Source organism: Pseudoliparis swirei, chromosome 3, assembly GCF_029220125.1.
Source record: "Pseudoliparis swirei isolate HS2019 ecotype Mariana Trench chromosome 3, NWPU_hadal_v1, whole genome shotgun sequence".
Taxonomy (NCBI): domain Eukaryota; kingdom Metazoa; phylum Chordata; class Actinopteri; order Perciformes; family Liparidae; genus Pseudoliparis; species Pseudoliparis swirei.
This window is the reverse complement of record NC_079390.1, coordinates 1910360-1933335: the sequence shown is the minus strand read 5'-3', so window position 1 is coordinate 1933335 and position 22976 is coordinate 1910360. Positions and strand designations below refer to the sequence as shown.

General features: G+C 44.8%; 1 protein-coding gene across 1 annotated transcript; it reads right to left on the bottom strand.

The window, feature by feature from the left end:
- Nucleotides 1-241: 241 nt before the first annotated feature.
- LOC130191947 (neuronal migration protein doublecortin-like) lies at nucleotides 242-21820 on the bottom strand. The gene is made up of 7 exons (XM_056411714.1): nucleotides 21715-21820; nucleotides 16770-17206; nucleotides 14623-14954; nucleotides 6032-6134; nucleotides 3902-3991; nucleotides 2700-2767; nucleotides 242-2602 (listed from the first exon to the last, which is right to left on the bottom strand). The coding sequence occupies exons 2-7, from the start codon at nucleotides 17131-17133 to the stop codon at nucleotides 2534-2536; spliced, it is 1026 nt and encodes a 341-aa protein (XP_056267689.1). The 5' UTR covers nucleotides 17134-17206; nucleotides 21715-21820; the 3' UTR covers nucleotides 242-2533.
- Nucleotides 21821-22976: the final 1156 nt, after the last annotated feature.

The window sequence follows — 22976 nt, the reverse complement described above, 5'->3', positions numbered from 1 at the left end:
GCTCAACATTGGCTGAACACGTTGAATATGGGCACACACTGAATACACACATTCAATGAGCTAACACACATTCAATATATGCACACGTGCGCACGCACACGCACACACAATGCCCACACACACACTGGACTGGACGGCCTGGTGCGCGTCGGTGTTGCAGAGACTTCAGACTCGGTGAGAAACTGAAACGTGAATAAATTGAAGCAGAAGATGTAAAAACAAACATCTGGAGACCAGGAGATGAAACACAATGTCTGAAGTTTTAATTGCAAAAGGATTCCGGTGAACACAAGAAAGAACCACGGAAACAAGAAGCCACGGACGCTGCGAGGGAACATCTCCAAGGAAAACAGAACAGAAAGTCATCCGATCAGAAGATATGAAAGAACAGCGGGTTTATGTCCACGTGTCACGTGACACGGAGCCTCGAGCTTCACGACTTTACAAATGTTTTACAAACAGCGGCTAACGAAAGATCTCGACGTCCCACTTCATTTATCAAAAGACACGCAATAAAAGCAAAAGGCACCACTGTCGTGATGAGGAGGCGGGTCAACATGTCGTTCATACGCTGGAAGAAGCTAGAAAAACAAAACTTTATTAGCATGTCAAGGTTTTACAGTGTGACAACAATTGGGTTGTTTTTTTGTACAGAAATGGGAAGTGAGTCGTCCCTGCGGTTGGATTCGTGGATATTAATTATTATTATTTACTAGTGTGAAAGATGCTCTTCAGCTGGGGTTCATTAACTGATGGAACAATTAACTGAGTGGATATTTTTGTTGTCTTAAGTTTATTTCTCATTATGCTTAATAAAAAAAAGGTAATTCCTACTGAAAAAAACCATTTGAATTATTCTCTAATCCGAATGCATAGATGGCAACAACAACAAAAAGATGCAACATGTGCATCTTATTTTTTAAAATTGTAATACAAAAGAAATATTATTTCCCCTGCTTTGTGCTTCTGCATCGTCCAAATTTGGGAGATTCTCAGGCTCGATACCCGGCAAAGATCTGAGACTTCAGGAAGTGAAACAAAAGGAAACGTGGCCGTAGAAAGTTTCAAGAAGAAAAGCGTTAAGAGCTCCGGATGAGCAGCGAGAAAGAAATCCTAGACGAGTACCTTTAATATAAATTAATAAAAATGTAAAAACCCACACAGACTGAAAGTGTTGCTGTATCAAGAGAACTCGACAACACAGGAGAAACCCAACTACTGTCCAGCGCCGCTAGAACTCAGATGGCACGATTCATGATTTAATCTCAACGGTTATTGTGATGCGTTAAAAAGTAACATGCATAAATCTCCAGGTGTGCTTCCTGCAGCATATTTACTAACTAATTTTAAAAATCACATATTTTCCCTTTTTTCTATAATTATCGGTCTAAAAAGTCATCATACTTCAGGCTTTCAAACCTTTATTTATCTTTTTAATTTCACATATTCTATAAAACGTGACCTCCTGGCCAAAAGGGAATGATTTAGACTGTATACTAAAATGTGAGAGAGTTCTCCTTTTAAAAAGAGCCTAATATGTTTTTTTCCTTTGGTTTTATGCACCATTAGGTCCTTTAGAAGAAAAAAAACTTCTTCGTCTTAAGTTTCATAATCATTCATCAACATCATGCACTGCGCTTTGTGAAAATCAACAAAAAAAAATTAGACACAGATGGCGTCGACCATCTAGAGCCGTCTACTTCCTGTGCAGAGGGTCAAAATAAAGGAAACGCCAACACCGAGTCGTCAGAGGGTGGCGTGGGATGCTTTTTTACTTCCTTAAAATGCCAAATCCCGCCAAAATAAAAGGCTGTCGACGCCTCCTTGTGTTTTTTTAAAAAAGTGTCATTTTTAACAAACATGGTTCCATAATCCTCCTGAGGAGGCTTTTGGTAATCCTCCCCAGGCTTTAGCTGCATCCCACTCATCCTCCTCATCCTCTTCCTCTGCGGTGGCACTTCTTCTTTTTCTACTCTGACTGTACCCGGTGTCACGGCGACGTCGTGGAAGCGGAGCAATGAGATGTTACGATGCCGTACACGGTATTTACAGCGGGTGAGAAAGACGTGGCGGACGTCTTCTGACGGGGAAGCGTTTACCTTTCACACCTCCGGACACGGAGAGACGGTTACCAACACGAGTGATACAAAAAGAGCGAATCTGACCAACACCCCCTAGAAATGTCCATTTGCTGCTCGGAATCCTGTGACCCAAATATTTAATTTTAAAAAACGTAGAAGTGCATCTGTAAAAGAAACAGTTTGAGACCAAAAGTGAAAAAAATTTATACACCGTGTGTCAGTGAACGGACATTTATTATTTATTTTTTTAAATATCGGCCGGTGATTAAAAAGAGTAAGAAACCAGTAAAGTGTTTAGTGTTGTTCTCAAGCAGCAAATGGCGCCGCAGCCCCGGCGGCCGCGAGAAGAGGAGGCAGGCGGCACTAAGAGGCGGAAACGCGGCAGACGTAGAAAAACTACCCCCCCCCCCCCCCCCCAAGGAAAAAAGGGCGTCGGCTGCAGGAGGCGGAGTCTACATCGACTCGCCCGGAGAGTCTTCGTCATCCAGAGACAAGGGCAGGTACAGGTCCTGCATGCACAGCTGGGAAATACAGGAATTACACATTGAATATGGATTTGGAGACTAGAAAAAAAAAAAAAGGTGTAAAAAAAGAGGAGAAGAAGGAGGTCTGGGGTACCTTCTGCTTGTTGTTGAGGCCGGGGCTGTTGGGGGTGGAGAGCTGGCTGCTGGAGGCCGTCCCATTGGCTGAGAGGAGAGGGAGAGAGGGAGCACAACAAAGAGGTAAACAGTCGCGTAGAAGAGGCCTGGCATGGTTTGGCTCGGGAGGAAAGTCATTCCAGCCGAGGCCTCTGGAGGGGCCTGGGGGGGGCCTGGGGGGCCCTGGTCCAGGTCTCGGGGTCCGATGAGCTCGACATGTTATTCCCAGCTCTGCGTCCTCGTTGTCTGGGAGTCCGTGTGGAGCGTAGTGTGTTTACGAGCGACAGGTGGTCTTCCTCTAGAGAAGGGTTAATAGAAAAGGACCGACACACTGCACCCCCAAAAGGAGGAGGAGCGCCTCCTAAAGGAGGAGGAGCACCCCCTAGAGGAGGAGGAGTTTATTCTAAAGGAGGAGGAGTTTCTTTAAGTCTGAGTCACAGAAAAGAAGAGTGTCTCCTCCCCTCGACCCCGCTGACCTCTCAGCGGATTAACGCCCGACAGTTTGCTGCTTTGAGGCCGTCAGGGACCGATCAAATATTCAAGAGCGGAGGACCCCCACAGAGAGGCCCCCCACAGAGCGCCCCCCCCCCCCCACACACTGTAAAGTTCATCCTCAATATCTCACCTGCTCCGAGAGACACCAGCACGCTGCTCTCACCACCGGCTTCAGAGGTAAAAGCCTCTGTGTGTGTGTGTGTGTGTGTTGAGAGTTTTCTTTCCTCTGGTTAGTTTACGTGAAAAGCTGCGTCTCTTTTTTTATTATTACATGCTCAAAATGGCCGATTGTCCCCAAAACAAACAGCTGGAAGCCGTTTGCAGGCCGTGGTTCACTGAGCATGTTTTATTCATGTTATCTGGAATAACAACATGACGACGACTCAGATGAGCCTCAGGAAGAGAGGGCGTGGCCCGGGGCTCCAGTGTGGGGGGGGGACCTCCAGAACACAGGAGCCAGGATTTTAAAATGAAAGATGACAGATAGGAAGATTATTTGTGAAAAAAACAACAAAATGCCTTTTGTGCTCATTTGAAGCTAAATGACTCCTTCAGGACTCCTTTAAGTCTCATTCAGGACTCCTTTGACTCCTTCACCTCGTCTACAGACGTGTGAAGAGGAAATGTCTGGTTGTGCATCCTGGTGTTTACGGGGGCGTTACTATGGCGACGGGATCACAGGCTCACTTGATTCAGTGGGAGACTTGATGCGCCGGATGGGACCCGGACTCCTGATGGACCCCCGCTGGGCTTTGGCTACCTTCATCACTCTGCACTCTGAGGAGAGAAGAGGAGGGAAGAGGAGAGGAGAAGAGTGAGGAAACTCAGCCCAAAACATGAAGGAGTGATCACGTACAATCACGGAGGAGGCGGAGCATAAAATACACGAAACACGAAGAATTAAGAGATTATTGAGGTTTTTTTGCAGCTTTAATTATTATAATAAATATAAATAACACCTCGACGTGTCCATGTAAAGGTAAGTGGCATCTTTAGTCGACTTATTCTTTATGCAAGATATTTAAGATGTATAAGATATAACATTAAAATCATACATTCTAACGATAACTGGATTTTCTTATTGGTTTATTCACGTCGTCAATGTTTATATATTTGATAAATGTTGCGTCCTTAAATCTAAAGAAAGTTATTTTGGTCTCAGTATGGAGATAATTACTGAATTATATTATCCGTTGGTGTTTTTATCGTTTGGTGGTCTTCATGTTTTATTTTGTTTTATTTCTCTCGTGTTTACGTCTTCATGCTCATAGAAACGATACAGAACTGTGTGCAATGCATTGTGGGTCACTGAGTAGTACAATCAGAGGAGACACACCCTCATCCCCCCCCCCCCGCCCACTCTTGATGATAATTATACCCCCGTCCTCCCTCTGTCTCCTGGGGGCGCTCCCCGTGTGTCTCCTCTCTCCTGTCTCCTGTCTCCTCTCTCCTAACCTTCACAGGAAGGAGGCGTACATTCATGTCGAGGCTTCAGACCTCCGACCTCGTCTCCTCGGTGGTCTCGAAATACCCCAAAGAGTCCGGTTCCCCCTCAGCCTCACTGATGCATCAACAGAGCTGCAGGTACTGCCTCTCCTCTCCTTCTCTCTCTCCTCCTCTCCCTCATCTGCAGAGAGCCTCTCCTCATCTCCTCCTACCCCCCCACCCTTCTCCTTCTCCTCTCACACAGACAGCCTTTCCTCCTCCAAGTGTGGAAAAATTAAACCACAAGGGATTTAAATCTCATTTTAGGTCATTCTGTCAAAACCGGATCATAAAAAGCTGAGTGGGTAAAATAAATAAACGTTACGTTCATTTAGAGCTGAAACTAAAAGTATAGACGGAGCTTTTCATTTAAGATGTTCTGCATGAGTTGATTATCTCCTTTAAAACACGTTACAAAAGGAAACTTTTGCATTTATCACTGTGGGGGGGGCCCTCCATCAGACGGGGTCTCTCCTCCATCGAGGCTAACTCCATACATTATAATGGCGCCCCGAGGCCATCTTAGCCTGAATGAAACTATGAGACTTTGGCTCCTGGGGGACCGACATCATTACAGATGCTCCGGCGTCTCCAGCCTACCAAGACAAGAACTGGGGTTTAAGATTAAAAAGACATCCGGGTGATCCTGAACGAGAGGAGGAGGAGGAGGAGGAGGAGGAGACATTACGGGGAAGTGGGTTGTCAAAAATAGGATTTCCAGGTCTGAGGGGAGCCGAGAGACTCTGGAGAGGATTTGGGGTTTTTACATTTCCTCCGCAGTATCAGCACCAAAAGATTAGCCGGCCTAAACCCGTCGCCGGGCAGATTAATGTCCTTTCTTCTTCACCTTTTTTTTCATAACCCTTCTGCTGGCTGCAGATAACAGACTCCTCTTCCTCGGCCTCCCTCATTATTATTCTCCTCGATTTAAAAGAAGTAGACAGCTTTGTACCAGAATGAACATCTTTTACAGAATAAAAGCTCCATTATGATAAATCAAAAGATAAATAAAATTATATATATATGAATAATAATAATATAAATAATAATAATATAAATATATATATTATAATAATATGAATAATAAATAAATATAAAATGATATAAATAAATTATATATATCAATAATATAAGAATAATAAACAAAATTATATAAATAAATACAATAAATATATATATATAATAAATAATATATAAATCAAAAGAGGATGGTGCACGGTTTAATATTTAGCTCACGTTCAGGGGGTCAGACGCATTTCAGGAATCTTCTCACAGCCGTAACGTTTCACTGTGTTTTAGTCGATATTGTGACACGATTATAATGAAGCTCACCGTCCTGGTCCAGGGAGAAGTCGTCCTGGGCGTAGCGGAACTTCTCCGGTCCACAAGCGATGAAGACGTCATCCTCGCCGAAGAAATCCTGGAGGCAGGTGACCTGTGAAGACACGAGAAGCCCAATAATCAATAATCTGCATGATGATAAAGTCTAAAATGTTGATGCTCACCGTCTGATTAGTTTTGCCAAATTTTGCCAAATCAGCAATAAACACAAAGTACAGCTGAAGCGTCATTAGCTGTGAAGGAAACACAACAATGGGACAAATATGTGCTTTTGATCTAAAGTAAAAAGGTTAAAAAGTAAAAAAAGGGATCACAAAAAGTTATGGTAAATTATTCCTGGAGAAACTTTGAACACGCGTGTGCCAAAAACTTCTCGTCCATCGGTGGATTTTGAGGTATTTCTGCACGGACCAACGAATAAGTATGAATATTAAAATAAATATCAGTTTGTAATGTTGATCGATGTCTTTAGAGTTCTGCAAATATAACCTGCTTGTATTCCTCTTCGACCCTTTATGAGTCCACCAACAGCTGTACGAACACATCTGGTAAAACACTCAATTTAAATGTTGCTTTTTTGGAGAGAAAAAAAACTCAGTTTTACAGGATCTGTACAAATCAAGTTAACCGTTAGCATTCAATTATATTTCTGTTATTACTCATAATTCAATTAAAGAGCATTTAAAAACATTCACCAACTAAACAACGCGCTCCATGCAGGTGTTTCCAGCCGGATGAAGCGTGACCAACATCTGGAGAGAAGAAACCCGAAGACACCAACATCTTCAAACGCCGATTACATTCAATTAATACAAACTAATTGGATAACTTCACCACGTGAAGTCTCCAGTGTCTGCCAGCCAAAGGGTTTATAGTCAGCTAACGCGGCGCTGCGTTTACTCGTCATGCTAACGCGCCTTTAGCCGTTAGCGACTTTACTTCAGCGGCTACATCAAACAGAAACACCCAAAAAGAAACGAGAGAGTAAAGTTACAGCTGTGACTTTCACGTGAGGCCTCCACCCCCCCCCCCCGGGGCCACGTCCATCTCCTGCAGCTGCCGAGTCAGCGTCTCCGAGAGCGCCCCCCCCCCCCTTTTGTTTTTTCTCTTCCTGTTGCCGATGACATTTCTTAGAAAGCATCTCAACCTCATTTACAGTTTCCATTTCTCGCTGGAATTATTGTTATGAATTGAACTGAACCACTCGTCTCAGGCAGCGTCAGACACACCAGGTCAAAGGTCAACCTTGCCCCTAAGAAATGTAATGTTGCCCCTGATATCATTAATGCCCCCATAATGATGAGAATATTTAAGATAATTTAATAACATTTTGTTTTTGTTCTTTATTGTGTGTGTCCTATCTGTATTGCCTGTACTGTAGACATAATGAATATAATTTGTAATGATAAAAAAGAAATAATAATAAGTTCTGAATGTTAAGTCGTTTAAAAAAAATTAAATAAATAACCAAAGAAATAAAAATCAAATATGATTATCTGATTTACGTTTGTTTTTTGTTCGAAAACAATTTAAGAAAACATTTTCTGTAGACTGTCTAAAAAATGTCTAAGACTATCGTCTGATATTTTTTATGACAATTGCTCATATACTGTAACCCTAAATAAGTATATTTATTATTTTCAAACATAGGTTAAATATTACTTTACAAGTTTGCCCCCAATTTCTTTCTAAATGCTCCTGGCTTTCCGTCAGTGGGGGAAAAAATGTCCCCCTAAAAAAAAAAAAAGGATGTAATTTCCCTCCCCTGCCTCCGGGTCTCTATTCTCCTCCTCTCACCGACTTGAGACCCTCTTGCTGGGTCTCCGATGCGGTCCAGGACCACAGAGGGACTACAGGACCCCCGTGTTGCATTGTCAAGATGCATCACAGCTCACTGAGATTCACATGCAAAAAGAAAGTAAGAGCTGCAGATAAATTGGCTAAAGCAGCAGCAGCAGCCCAGCCCCCCGGGCAGCTGCCACGCTGCTTCCCTCGTCCCGCTTAGACGAGCTAAAAGTGTGCGTCGGTGACTCGCTGGCGAGGCATCCAGCAGCTGTAGCTCTCTCTCCCTCTCTCCCTCTCTACGCGGCCCACCACATTCCCTGATCCAGGCCTCAGAGGATCCCTGCTGGGCTGCAGAGACGCGGCTCTGACTCCAGGGATCGAGATCTAATTGGTTCTCAGGTCTAATTTAGAAAAAAAGAGAAAAGAAAAGCTGCACATGGAGGTTTTCTTCTGTTCACATTATCAAGAGATTAGATGCATGTTATACTTTCATTAGGTTAAATGGTTTCGTGGCATGAGAGGACCCGACGGTGACTCATAGGCATTAAGGAAGTGCCCCCCCCCTCCTCCTCCTCCACACACACACAAGGAGCTAGTCCATGTTTACTAGCTTTAAGTACAGAGCTGATTGAAGGGATGAAGTGTGGATCTGCTACTTTAATCTCCTTTCACTGAACCTCCCTTCACTGCTCTGGTGGTTCCTGAGAGGAGATTCAACAGGAAGTAAACTAAACATGATGCGTGTTGGGCTGTCTTTGCAAAAGGAACAACAGACACACCGGAGTATCTCCGAGAGAACACGAGCTTCAGAAAACAGCAAGACTCCCGATCGGAAACATTGAATTCCCACGAGTCTTATTCCCGACCAGGATCACGTACAATCCAGATTAGCTGCACGGTGACGGGACAGATGTGACGCTTCTTGAATCCTTAAACCCCCAACAATAATGAATGTATCTGATGTCCATCAGAAACACCATCCTTTAATTAATCCATTCTTCCATTAATTATTTTACGTCACTCGTCTCTTAACTTTGTTTTAGTGGGAATCTTGTTCATGCTCGTCACTGAAAAGATGACGAGGCTTTTGGAGAGAGATTATATATATAGTTTGTTTATTTTTTATATATATATATATATATAAATAGTTTGTTTATTGGATATATATATATGTAGTTTGTTTATTGGATATATATAGTTTAGTTTTTAATATATATAAATAAATAGTTTGTTTATTGGATATATATATGTAGAGTTTGTTTATTGGATATATATAGAGTTTGTTTATTGGATATATATATATAAATAAATAGTTTGTTTATTGGATATATATAGTTAGTTTATTGGAGCAAGGCGGGTGGGTCTTCTGTTAAACTGGCTCCTTCCAGACTGCAGGTGCCCCTCACACCCTCCCTAATCTGTCTCACCAGCTGTCAGGACCCCCCTCCCCAAAAAAACCAACACCAGCAGCTACGCAATTGAATTATTCAGAGTTCCTCCGGCCGCTCCGTCAGGCCGCGTTAGTTAACTTCTCATCGTGAACTCCTCGGTGAGGAGAGAGAATCCATCAGTGAGCGGCGAGTTAGTTAACGCGCGTCTTCAATCCGCATGTCAAGGAACTCGGATGCACATTTCTACACAAGCTGCATCAAACCACGAGGAGCCTCAACCTCAACTACACGGTCGGACTTATATGTTCTGCAGCATTCTACATGTACCCCAAAGCTACATCAAAGCCGGCCGGTTCAACACTTTGTTCTGGACTAGATATTTAAATCTCTCAGGTGTTCCTCGTGTGTGAAGGAAACCTCCTGAAACAAAGCTCACGCATCCTGTCTGACACAATCTTCTGCAGATCCTGGACCAGCAGGATCCTCAGACTGTTGATGCGTCTTTGCAGAAGAAAAGAAACTCCATGTTGCACGATGACTCGTCTCATCGGCACATAAAGGCTTCGCACCGGCACCAAGGAGTCAGCCGATGGCCAGCCAGTACAGAAAAACACTGAAAACTCATTATGCTGATGAGCTGTGACGGAGAGCATAGAGCACAGGTGTCAAACACAAGGCCCGTGGACCGAATTCAGCCCGCCACATCATTTTTACGTGGCCCCTGACAGCTTGAAAGACATAAGAGCACCTTTTTCTAAAAGAAATTTAAGAAAAATATCCTGAGCTTTTATTTTGAAGCTTTCAAATCAAATGGCTGCATGTTATAATACGAGAGAAATGTTCTCATGTACAATATTTCTAAAATCAAATAAACAATAAATCAAATGCAAAGGGAGTAGTTTATATACGTTTAAGTTTCAGTACCGGCCCTTTAAGAGGCGGCCGTGATGCTGATGTGGCCCACGGTGAAAATGAGTTGGACACCGCTGGCCTCGAGGCTCTCGGGTCAGTTGAGGGTTTCCCTCGGCCTCCTGACAGGTCAGCTGGAAATAAAATGAAGAAAGTCCTTGAAATGTAGCCGTCAGCGGAGGATGAATACAAATATCACCCCCGAGCAAAAAAATAGCTTATGAGAAAAAATAGAGAACAAAGACAAAAAGCTGAACGAGAGCCGGTAAACCTCGCTCTGCCACCCCGCGGGTAAACTCCCACACCGGCTCCACGGATCAATGTCAGCGCTCTGCACCGAGAGGAATAATCCTGAAAATAAACACAGCGTCTCCATTTTGTCCATTTCAGCCATTCGAGCTTCACAGGTTGTCTGCTGGTGGAGCAACCAGGAGAGAGATGACGGAGTGAAGATAAACTAGAATCTAGAGGCTCAGAATATAAAGAGACGGCCACTCTTTGCCTCCCTGACCCGCCCGTGACCCCGGTGCACTGGTACGGTGTCTCTGTGGCTGCTGGAGGTGCTCCGGATGCATTTTGGGGCCCAGATGAGCCGGTTAGCCAGCGGATATCTGCAGTCACGGGGAGCAGCTGGTGAGGTCGTTTTAACCCCCCCCCCCCGAGGAAGCAGGCTTTCCATTCGGCTGACTGATGTCTGCTCGGCTTTATTAAATTGCGCTTCCTTTTCTTCCCCTGCAGGTCACGCTCACTTGTTGATGATGTCGTCCTTGTGTGGGGAGGGGAGGGAGGGGGGGGGGGTAATACATACAGTCTACCAAGCCAGCTCGGCATGCTTCATCATGGGGACCACGCCCCTCCGTCAGCCTGATTGTCTGCCTCTGTGTGTCTGCAGTGAGCTTGTGGTGACGGGTGAGCGTGTAAGACCCGATGTAAAGCGCACACTCGCCGTATTTGCAGCCATCGTCACACACACTGAATCACATCGGAGCTCGTCGCCATGACAACTGCTTCTGCAGCATGGCCGACTGCAGGAGCGCCGGCACCCGAGGAACGGGAAGGCTTCTCCCTCCACGTTACCGGATTCATTTGAGATATTCAAGAAACCCTGAACCCATCCCAGAGTCGGTAGAATCATTTCTTATCAACTTCTTTCAAAAAGACAATAGGAATCTTTTGTTCTCAGACGTCGGCGCTGTGACCTTGGAGCCCCCGGCGCGCCCGAAGCGTCGCTTTATTTCCCCCCCCCCGCCCGTCTATTAGACGCCGACATGCGATTCAGACGAACAAGCCGAGGATCTCAAAAGGCAAAAATCAGAACTCTCTCACGCCATCTTCATCGGAAGAAAAAGGAACGGATACAAAATGGCTGCCGGCAATTAAATAAACCCTCTCGATTTAAATGTAGGCGAGTTGCACATCAAGACGTGTACTTCTTCTTTTATTTTATTTTTAGGCACAGGGATTTTGTATCAACACGTCAGAGACAATAAAAATTATAATTTGCAGAAAAAGAAGAAAAAAAACTCCTGAATCCAGTGGCCCCTTCCTGATTGAAGTGAAAAGCAGCACCCGTTGAGGGGAAAGATAGAGTCACTTTGTTCACTTCAACACTGACAAAAGAGAGGAGGGCACTAAAAGGAAAATCAAGAGAGAAAAGGGGCTCTAAAAATTCAGAATCACGGAGCGTGTTCAGGTAAAAGAGGTTTTTGAAAGCATGACATGCGAGGGCTGCATTGATGGCTGAGCCTCACGCCCACTGCAGGATGTGGTGTCTGACTAGACCGGTCCAGACCAGCTGGGCTCTCTTTGTGCCTGGGATGTGGTCTCCTAGCAACCGGGTCCCAGCAGCTATATGGCAACGGAATGGGGAAGAGTAGGAAGAGGAGGAGGGGAGGGGCACTGCATCAATATTGCTTCTACCACATCATCACCTCCACCACCACCAGCAGCACCGGAGCAGCTGCATTGTGCACAAAAGACGACGCAACCTGTGCACAAGATAACTCATCTTCAACTCCAGTGAAGAGAAATTGTACAATCAATATACCGCTAAATTAAAATTGATTGCGTGGGAACACATTAAAAATGCATGGAGGGGGGGGGGGGGGGAAATGGCGTGGCAAGAGGAACCACAAAACACACTGAAATATAAGAATAGGAGTCATATTCCATGAGGTGGCAGGAGACCCCGAGGGGCAGCCAGACTGCACCCCGAGGAGAGGGCATTACAAATCAAATCCCCCCCCCCCCCCAATCTATCACCACCTCCCCTCCTCCACATGCGAGTCCAGCCTTATTAATCCAGGAGTCCGGCACCTAGAGGAGCTCGTCGGGGCCTCAGTCCGTCGGCAATGAATAATACAGGGAGAGCGACCCCTCAGGACAATTAGTGAACGTTTAACCAGATCAGAGAGAGGACGGAGGAACAGATGTCCGTGTTCGGAGCGCCGCATCCCCGCCTCCTTTCATTAACTGCGACGCACTAGAGTCTGGAGAGCACAAAGGTTTGTGATGTGTGCAGGAATCACCAAGAGAAAGAGACAAGATCGGTCCACGCATCCATCTGGAAGACATTATTTTAGTATGAAGTTGGATGGTTTTTGTCAAAAAGGTCACCGCTTTATGCTCAGAGAAGATATGCACGACCACATCTTGACGCCATTCGTCGGACCGGATCGACTCAGACGCATTTTATTTCGTACTTTATGAAGTAGCACACGTGTTGATATCGGGGGATATTTCAGCCGCTACATCTCCTGCTGCGCCAATGAAGCAAAACCAGGAATAAAACACGGCGTCCCCTTTTTTTGCTAGAGAAAACGAGCGTCTTCCCCGGGGGAGAGACTTTGGGGTAAAGTTGTGTTCCTCGTGTGGATCGTTGGATGAGCTTTTGGTTTCAGCTGCGTCTCACGTCAGAAATACAAAGATATATTACTGTTGACGTCAACAGGGAAGCGAATAAGAGAGCTATAAATCAATGCTAGGGATTCCGTTAGCCAGGCACCAAATATGAGCATTTCATTTCAATGGTTACCGTGAAATAAATAAAGATAGTCTGATAGCACCCGTCCCAGTTTACATTGACAAGGTTGTAGTGTTTGCTCGTGATAATCAAGTATTTATTCCAGATTGTTTTAATTCAGGAGACTCTGTTTTACCTTTAATCTCGTACTTTTTGCATATTTAATATCGAGGTCTGTGACTAAACCTTCATCCTCGAGGGGATTTGGGCGCCCCGATTTCTGACGCGTTGACCTGTATTCTGTGGCGTCTTTTACGAAACGAACCCCAAAAAAAGAAGATATTTCCGCATCATGATCCTCATCCTCTCAAAAATGGGAAATCATGCCAAGCATCCAGACGTGTCTTTGATGGATGGACCGGAGGCGGATCATTTGCCTACAAAATGTTTTGGCCCCAAAATTCTGATGCGTCTCTGCGACCAAACCCCCCCCCCCCCGAAAAGAAAACTACATATTCTACCCGACATGTCACCCATGAATCATCTGCGCATTAAATATGCACAAGAAAACTAAGATGACCGCTTCTTCCAAGTCAGTTCAGGGGTTACGAGAAGCATAAGTTTACAATATCTCGAGCGTCCTGGTTGACACGAGTTACTTTCTCACCATTTTTAACTAAAACACCACCAGCAACAATGGAGGGCCTCGATGATCAAACACAGCACGACAAGGGTTTGGCCTTCCCAGGACCTTTTCAATGACGGATGGACTCATGGCCTACGCTGCACAATGAAAGGCTCGCAGCTTACCGGAGGAGAATATGTCAGAATAAAGACTTCAGACAATGAAAGAAGGTCATTGTGTGAAACTGGAGTTGATCTCATGGCCGCTCCAGGTTCTCATGGAGCTGTTGACCGAAGGTAGGGCCGGACATTTTGTCCTCTACCTTAAGACTTAAATAAATTCACTGAAAATGCATTTCAATTGTTGTTTCTAACCAAATCCTTTTGTTCCCCCGCTTCCCTCTGATCCTGAGACCAGGGTTGGGTGCGGGCGGATGCATGAATGGTCCACTGTTCTCACCCCGACCACAGACCAGGTAGCGGATAACTTTTACCTGCATACCGCACCTTTGTTCTAGTACAGAGGAACCAATCCTGCATTATTTGGCTTTCGCGTGCTCGGTAGATAATACAAAATAAATGAAAATAAATGTTCAAACATTTTTTTTTTAAAGGCTTTCGTGGAGTCAGTACATTAAAAAAAGACTTTCGAGGACTCCGTACATTAAAAAAAGACTTTCGAGAGCTCGGTACAGTAAAAAAAAAAAAAAAGACTTTCGAGGGCTCGGTACATTAAAAAAAGACTTTCGAGAGCTCGGTACATTAAAAAAAGACTTTCGAGAGCTCGGTACAGTAAAAAAAGACTTTCGAGGGCTCGGTAAATCTAAAAAAAAGACTTACGAGGACTCGGTACATTGGGATTTTAGGAGGCACGTAGGATCGTCCTCCAGCGGCTTCGAGGTCGGACGTACCTGCTTCCCGTCCAGCGTGTAGATCCTCTTGACCGTGCCGCTCTCGAGCTTGATGGCCTCCGTGATGTCGGTGAGCACCTGCTCGAAGGAGTGCGCCGTCTTCTTGTTGAGCAGGATGCGCACGGCCTTGCGCGGCTTCACACCGCTGCGCATCACCGTCACCAGCTTGGGCCGGACGAAGTCCTTCCCCTCCCGGGCGTCGGCGGCGGCCTTGGCCTGCATGCTCTTCTGGCTCGCCGAGGCCTTCACGTTCACAGACCAGTTGGGGTTGACGTTCTTCGTGTAGTCCACCTTCTTGTAGAGGCTCTCCGACGCGCAGACGTAGCTTTCCCCTGTGGAGGCAGAGGAAACGTCGGGTTAGGGGAGGCGTTCAAGTCGGACTCCCAGAGGCGTTCAGGAGCATCTGATCCTGCAGGAACTCAGTTTATCAGACATGTAAGACTGGCGGGGGGAATCTCTGGGCTCTGAATATCCAATGTGAAGGGAGAAATAATATCACATCCTGAAGATGGCGTCAATAAAAAAGGTTCACAGGCTCTGAGTAACCAGATTGGTTCTGCAGAGACGTGTTGCTCTTGAGCTTTCTAACTGTTATTTCTTGATCCTTAAGAGCTGGGATGGTTTTGTTTTCATGATTTGAAATTGAAGATTTCCTCTTCTTTGTTGGTCATTATGCAGACATGAAAAAAGGTCCCAAGAATTCTTTGAAATTACCCTTTTTAGAAGAAAATGTCAAACCATCAAGGGGGTCAAATCGTCTACAGATGTCTTTTCCTAAATTGGCCCATGGGCTCATCTTCATCACCCAATTCTCGACACAATCTTCCATTTTTTGTCACCGTTTAAGGACCTCCGGCCTTTCTAGCTCAGACAGGGAGTGGAGTTAAAGTCGGGGAGGCGGGAGGGGAAGAGAAATTTCGATAGAGAAACCAAGAAGGCAACAATTAAGTCAAATGTGGAGAAATTAAGTCTAAAATAAAAAAAAACTGGATTATACAGTGCTGAGGAGATTGAGCAATTAATTATATCCCACAAGAGGAAGCACAATGAAATGCCGCCGCCGCCCCACCACCACCCACAGTGCTGCACCCACCACACACACACTGCTATCTTTCCTCAGCAGCTCAAGGAGCTGCAGTTTATCATCTATTTGTCCACTTCCTCCCATAAATTGGACTGAAGCCGGTCTTATGAATTCATCTTGAGAAACATCTGATTTGATGGTGGTTGATCTAAAAATGTAAGTCAAGTAATCCTTCACCAAAATATGACTTTCCTCCGGCAGGCAGACGCTCGGATCACCTCGTCCGGTGCCAAGCGGAGACGATAAAAACATCTTTGGCAAAATAAATCTGGACCCAAAATACAACCGTCACACAACATCATCCATCAGACGGAATAAAACAAAAAGAAAGTCTTTCTTTTCACAATTAGCCTTAATTAATTCCACCGTCTGTTACTAAGGAGACGCTTGACAGTATTAAAAAAAAAAAGGTTGTGACTGGAGGTTTCTTTAATCAATTTGATGCTAATATCTTCTAATAATTAACCCTTTATCCCACGCTGGGCTGCAGAGGGCTGGATTTACAGCACGGTATCACGAGGAAGGGGGCAATAGATGCCACCATAACTTCCTCTAATAATTATGATAATTTAATAGAGCTTTGTTTGTCTTCTTTGTTGTGCGTGTCCTATCTGTACGAGGTAGCTACACCCAAGAAAAATGAATAAATAATTCAAAAAAATTCATCCGAAATAAATTGTAATTGTTAATAGTTGTTTAAAAAAACAAAAACAAAAAAAACCACAAATAAATAAGAATAAAATTGAAGATTATCTGATTTATGTTTAAAAAAAATCTAAGAAAACACTTTTAATCTGTAGACTACTGCCTAATATTCTTATTATTGCCTAATAGTCTAATTACTGCCTAAGTCTTATTGTCATTTTTATGACAATTGCTCATATACTGTGAGCCTAAATAAGTATATTTATTATTTTTGAACAAAAGTTTAAATGTTATTTCACAAGTTTTAAAAAATGGCCCCAATTTCTGGGTTTAATAATAAACATGTAAATGTCGCCATGCTTCAAACCCCACCCCACAGGGGGCCCCTCCTCTAGAAGCCGCGCTCGGGGCCCCTCACCTTCCTCCAGCTCGTCCAGGGTGTCGATCTTGCGCACGCCGTCGATGGAGAAGATGAAGCGGACGCCCTGCGGCAGGTTGATGTGGTCGGAGAGCGAGCGCGTGAGGTCGGCCAGCAGCGAGTCGAAGGTGCGGAAGCGGTCGCTGGCCACGGCGTACACGATGCCCTTGAAGTAGCGGTCGCCGTTGCGGTAGAAGCGAACCTTCTTGGCCTTCTTCTCGTTGGAGAGCGCCTGCAGGGTGCGCGTGCGGTAGAAGCTGCAGTGGGCGCTGTGGGTGGGGCTGGGGAGGCCGTTCAGGCGCCCGCCGCGCGGGTTACGGGACGCCTTGTCCCGCTCGTCAAAATGTCCAAAGTCTAGCTCCATGGTGACGGCGAGCCGAGATGGAGGTGGGGACGGATGTGACAGGTGGTGGAGGTGGTGAGCAGCTCTGGAGAGTCTGGGGGGGGAAGAAGGAAGTTAAGTCAAACGCTGCAATAATAACACGAAAAATGTAGATTTACTATGTTGACTTGGTCCAAACTGGATATTGTAAAAGTGACATATTAATCCCATTAAGTCTGATTATTCATATATTAGTGTAATATCCTCTCGTTCACTGGTTTCAGTGATGTAGTCGAACTTTTGTGAAGTGCAAAGCATTTTGGGTTGAAAAAAAAAAAGCAATACACAGAATTTTTGCATATAATATATTCAATTAAGTTTCTGAACACTTGTATTGTATTGAATGTCTTTTAAATAACTTTTCAAAAACTTTTTTTAAATTGATGCTCATTTTAAGGGCCTTCACGGACCCCCAGGGGTACTCGTGCCCCCCTTTGAGAACCACTGCTCTAGTATATGAGGATAATGTCTGAAAATCAGGGACGAAGAACACGAGTTGTGCCCTTCATCTCGTCTTGGAGGACTTCACCAGAACATATAAAAAGGTGGATTTAACTTCAATCCATTTTCACCCAAACTGAATGTGGTGCTTTACTCACATTATTATTACTTATAGAGTTCAGATTCACACCAAAAGAACCACTTTAATATCAAAGTCATGCAGCATGAAAAAAACTCTGATAATTTAGTAAAGAAGTAAATTAAGAACCCCAATTAGTCCACTTATTGGCTAAAATCACTATTATTAGGTTTATATTACAAAACACGGGAGACGTGCAGTTTTATATAACTTTAAAACATGGAATTATTTAAACGTGAAATGGTTTCCATCCGACGCATACAGGTGGAAATACCTGTAATTATTTTTAAGTGAGACTGACGAACTGCTTTTTAATGTCTTTAGTCTGATGTCAAACCACGACTAGGGTTGAGTTACGGAAACCGGTGCCAATGTGGTACCGGTTCCAATACAACCGGTATTACCCGGACCGAAACGCAACGCACATTTCGGTGCTTCTTTCCGGTGCCTGAGCCGATTGAAATTGAAAAAAACTATTGTTGTGAACTTCTCTGGTGACTCCGCCCTGTCAGCAGGTTACGAGCCTCTCATATTTAACGTCGACAGCGGAGGCGTGGCCGTGTGTGTCAGCGTGAACCCGTGTCGAGCACACCAGCGTCAGGCTGGGCGCGACCGTCACCGGTCCCCCTGAACACGTGGAGACCGATGATGACGAGCAGCCTTAACTCAGATTAGTACCGTAACGTTGATTGCAAGTCTTGCATTCATAAAAGTAGCTGTGCTGCACATGAGACCTCCATCCTATATATTCACGTTTACACTCAAATACATTGATTTCCAGATGATTCAATGGGTCGAATTCTGAGGTTTAATCACTCAACATGGGATTTAAATAACGTATATATGTTGTCGTCAGGTAGGAAAATAGGATTTCACACAGATGGAGGTGTAGATAGTCGACCGACCAGATGCAACACATGAGTTTTGATTCACAAATTGAGGTAAAAATGGATTAAAATGAGAATAAATACATTTAAAAGGTGGATTTACTGTTCCGATACGCGAGATTACAGCACATATCTCTCATGTATTGCAGCGCCCACACACGGCGTGACTTAGATCAGATGAATCAGCAACTGGCACGTGGGCTATTAATAAAGCTCGAGGGTCTTTAATAAAGTCTTTTGATAGATCATTTGAGAAAATCTGCAGGAACAGGAAACCATAAATAATATTCATACGTTAATCTTCTCAGATCTCAAGCGTCGGGATGAATTTGTGTTACGCAAGGGAAGATTTGTCATTTTCGTCGTTAATACTTCTGATAATAATCTGACATCGAGTGACGCTGCGTGTTCAGTGTAAATACTGGAATCTCGGAGCAGTGTTGAATATGGTAATAATAATAATAATAAGTGGGCTGTGTGTTACAGCGAGTCTGTGCGTCATCGCATTAGACTGAAATCAAAAGGTTTCTTCATTTGTCCCAGAATAGACTCGATTTGAATTTTACAGGAGACGCCGCTCGGCCCGCTTCCCCCGGAACGATGCTGAAGATGCATCTGTTCAAACCGACAAACAATAAACCGCTTATGCTGCGAGACGGAGCGGCGGGCGGCCTCTTCCTGTCAACCTCCCACCTGCAACCTCGTGACCGAAACCCGGTCCTCAAAGGGCCCACAGAAACCCATTGAACCTTACTTTGAACGCTGATACACACCCATTTACCCCCCCCCCCCCCCTCCCCACACACAGACGAAAGAGATCTGTGCACGCGTTTAAAGCTCAGGTCTAATTGTCATTATAATCCCCCCCCCCCAATTAAGCCCTTTTAAGAGTGATGTCATCATTATCTTGTATGCATCTCCAGGTGTTTAGGAGTTGGCGTTCATATTATTTTGACCCGTTGTTTCCAAGACTTTGAAAACCCTGATCTCTATGGGAGAAAAAAAAGCCGGAATAAGGCACAAGGTGAGGTGCACGTGACTCGTTCCTCCACCAGGTGAAGACTCAAGTTCACAGGACTCGGCTCCATCGACCACGAGGTCGCCGGCGTGTGACCTCACGTCATCTCGGAGCGGCTCGTTAGCGGCACGCGTACCGGGAGTCTTTGAGGATGCTCCGAGACTCGTTTTCCTCCTCGAGGGGCAAGAACTCGGCTTCTTCCGTCATTTATCGCCTTCGATTTTTCTAATTTCTTCTCCTTTAACACGTTTGGTCCGTTTCTTCAAATTTGAAGTGAAATGATGAGCAGATAAATCAATTAACTGACAAAGATGGGCAACCATTTTCTATTTCTAGCTTCACCAATCTGGAGATTTCTTGCTTTCCATCCATGTAAGACGTGAATATTTTTCCCCTCGGACACTTTTCTGCTAATTTATCGAAGAATAGAAAATCCTCATATTACTGGACGAGGAACATTGTCGTTACCGTCGTCTTTAACAGTCATCTAAAGACACACACACAGAGCTCTGCTTCTGTTGTTGTGGTGGTGTGTACTGGTCTTTTGTGCCTTCGGTCTCTTCTTGCAGCTCGCTTCTAGCTGGCAGCATTACCGCCTACGCCGCCACTGATGGATGGTGGCTCCAGCAGCCAGCTTGGCTCCTCGCCTCGCCGCGATGGACCAGCTGTGCAGGTGGGGGGGATGATGCGGTCTTTGTTGTCTGCGGGCGCGGCCCAGCTCCAGGGATCAGCAGCGTCATACTCCCAGCACCGCCCGCCAGCACCGAGCTCCCGGCGCCGACACGCCCGGCGTGATTACCGCACGGGGAACTGGAGCCCGCCCTGGAGGACCTGGTCTTGGCCGCCTGGTCTTACTTACCCTTTCCACGCCCAGACATGTTGTAGCTGTTGGTCTTCGATCCCCGCCTCCCATTAGTTGTTCTATATATTCTATTCTAGTGAACAGCCTCAACACACCCTACATCAGACCATCTCTAAAATCATGCTCGTTTATCCATCTCTAATCCTTCATTGTCCTCCATGGTTGTTGTTTTTAAATGCCCTGCATGCTGCAGACAGCGGCCATTAAAAAAACAGAAATGGAAGGAAGCATGCTGCCGCCACCCACATGGCGGGCTCCTCCGGTCCCCACGCTATAACCCCTGGCTGGGCTTCTTTTTTTTTATATGACAGGCATGCTGACAGGGGTGGGTCTGCTAGAAGGGGGGGGGGGGGTAGGGGGTTCTCAGCTGACAAAGGCCAGGTTTCAAGCCCCATCTGCTGCACTAATGGGCTGAGCCAACAGTGACCCTTCCCAGTGGAGCATCAAGCAGGCCGGTCCATTGTCTAGAAAGCAGGGTGCCTTCGCCTGCCTGCAATGACGTCACATCACAAGTCCAAAAAAAAGTGGACTGTGGAAGCTTTGCAGTGTAAAAAGAAAAAAAGGGGGGGGGGGGATTGCCATCTTAAGCGTTACGTCATCTTTTGTGTTTGATTTAATACCCCAAAAGATATCCAGCAATAGCTCAATGATCCCCCCCCAGAGCTAAAGGCCGGTGTGAGAATTAAACAGCATTGCAGCAACATTGTGTGTAGTCACCGATGTGTGCGTGTGTGAGCCACCCACTCACACACACACACACACACACACACACTCAACACCACCACGAGCCCGGAGACACATCGACACCCAGACGCACCGCGCCACGCGCACACGGGTCCAAAATCACGGGAAGAAAAACACTAAAAAGTTTCCTGATGCCACACTTCTCATTTATCACGCGGCCACATGGCAACAAAAAGAGCACGTTTTTCCATTCAGGAGAAGAAAAAGGGTGTGTTTTTTGGAGATTCATTTGGGTCGGCGCGCGCATCTACTCACAATCCACCTGCTCACATCTGGAGAAGAAGAAGGAGGAACAACTAAAACCATTTATTCCACCACACAAAACACCTGCGACGTCTCATCTCTCAACTCACCCACTGCAGAGGACGAACAGAACGCCCTGATAATGATGTGCCAATTTAATTTATCCCCCTTTTCAATAAATAAAAAAAGTCGTGCAGGATATAATCCCATCAGCCGGGAGCGGACTCACCTGCGTCGCTGCTTGCGGAGAGAAGGGAGAGAGAGAGAGTGTGTGTGTGTGTGTGAGGGAGGGGGGAGAGAGAGTGTGTGTGAGTGTGTGAGTCGATGCTGCAGGATAGCGGCTCGCCGTCTCTCCCCTCGCCTTTGTCTGCTTCAGTCTGAGAGCAGCGCCGCCCCCCTCTGGAGGAGCCACTGGGTCCTAAAGCCAACGAGCCCGGGCCCCGCCCACCGCGGACACGCGGGCAGTGTCAGTCAAGAGAGGGCGGGGGGCGGAGCCAGGGCTGGGGGCGGAGCCAGCTTCGACCAGAAGGTGCATGGACATGCATGAATAAAAACAAAATATATCTACTAAAGTTATGCATGAATTAAATACCCTGTTTTTATTAGAGGTCGTGAAGGTCAGCTGCTTTCTGGATCAGAACCTTTTATTGATGTTTATGTTTTCACAAACAAGGAATGTATAAATATACAGGACTGTCTCAGAAAATTAGAATATTGTGATAAAGTTCTTTATTTTCTGTAATGCAATTAAAAAAACAAAAATGTCATGCATTCTGGATTCATTACAAATCAACTGAAATATTGCAAGTCTTTTATTCTTTTAATATTGCTGATTATGGCTTACAGCTTAAGAAAACTCTAAAATCCTATCTCATAAAATTTTAATATTTCCTCAGACCAAGTAAAAAAAAGATTTATAACAGCTGAGTGTTTGTCAAGGCTCAGGAAACCCTTGCAGGTGTTTCGAGTTAATTAGACAATTCAAGTGATTTGTTTAATACCCTACTAGTATACTTTTTCATGATATTCTAATATTTAGAGATAGGATATTTGAGTTTTCTTAAGCTGTAAGCCATAATCAGCAATAAATCAGAATAAAAGGCTTGCAATATTTCAGTTGATTTGTAATGAATCCAGAATGCATGACATTTTTGTTTTTTTAATTGCATTACAGAAAATAAAGAACTTCATCACAATATTCTAATTTTCTGAGACAGTCCTGTATATGTATAATATATAAATATAAAAATACATATAATTAAAAGTGCAGACAGGCAGGTATTCAGAACTTTTTAAGTCAGTTTAAAGTGACAAGTGTATTTAAAGTGAAGAGTTACGCGTATCCAAGTGTATTAAAGTGTATTAAAGTGTATTTAAGTGTATATAAAGCAAAGAGTTACATGTATTTAAGTGTATTTCAGTGTATTTAAAGTAAAGAGTTACATGTATTTAAGTGTATTTAAAGTAAAGAGTTACATGTATTTATGTGTA

Coding starts and splice junctions, on each gene's coding strand:
- LOC130191947 (XM_056411714.1), bottom strand. CDS start 17,133: ATGGAGCTAGACTTTGGACATTTTGACGAGCGGGACAAGGCGTCCCGT. Junction 6,135..14,622: donor ACACGCTGGACGGGAAGCAG/GTACGTCCGACC, acceptor GTGTCTTCACAG/GTCACCTGCCTCCAGGATTT. Junction 2,603..2,699: donor GCCTCAACAACAAGCAGAAG/GTACCCCAGACC, acceptor TGTATTTCCCAG/CTGTGCATGCAGGACCTGTA.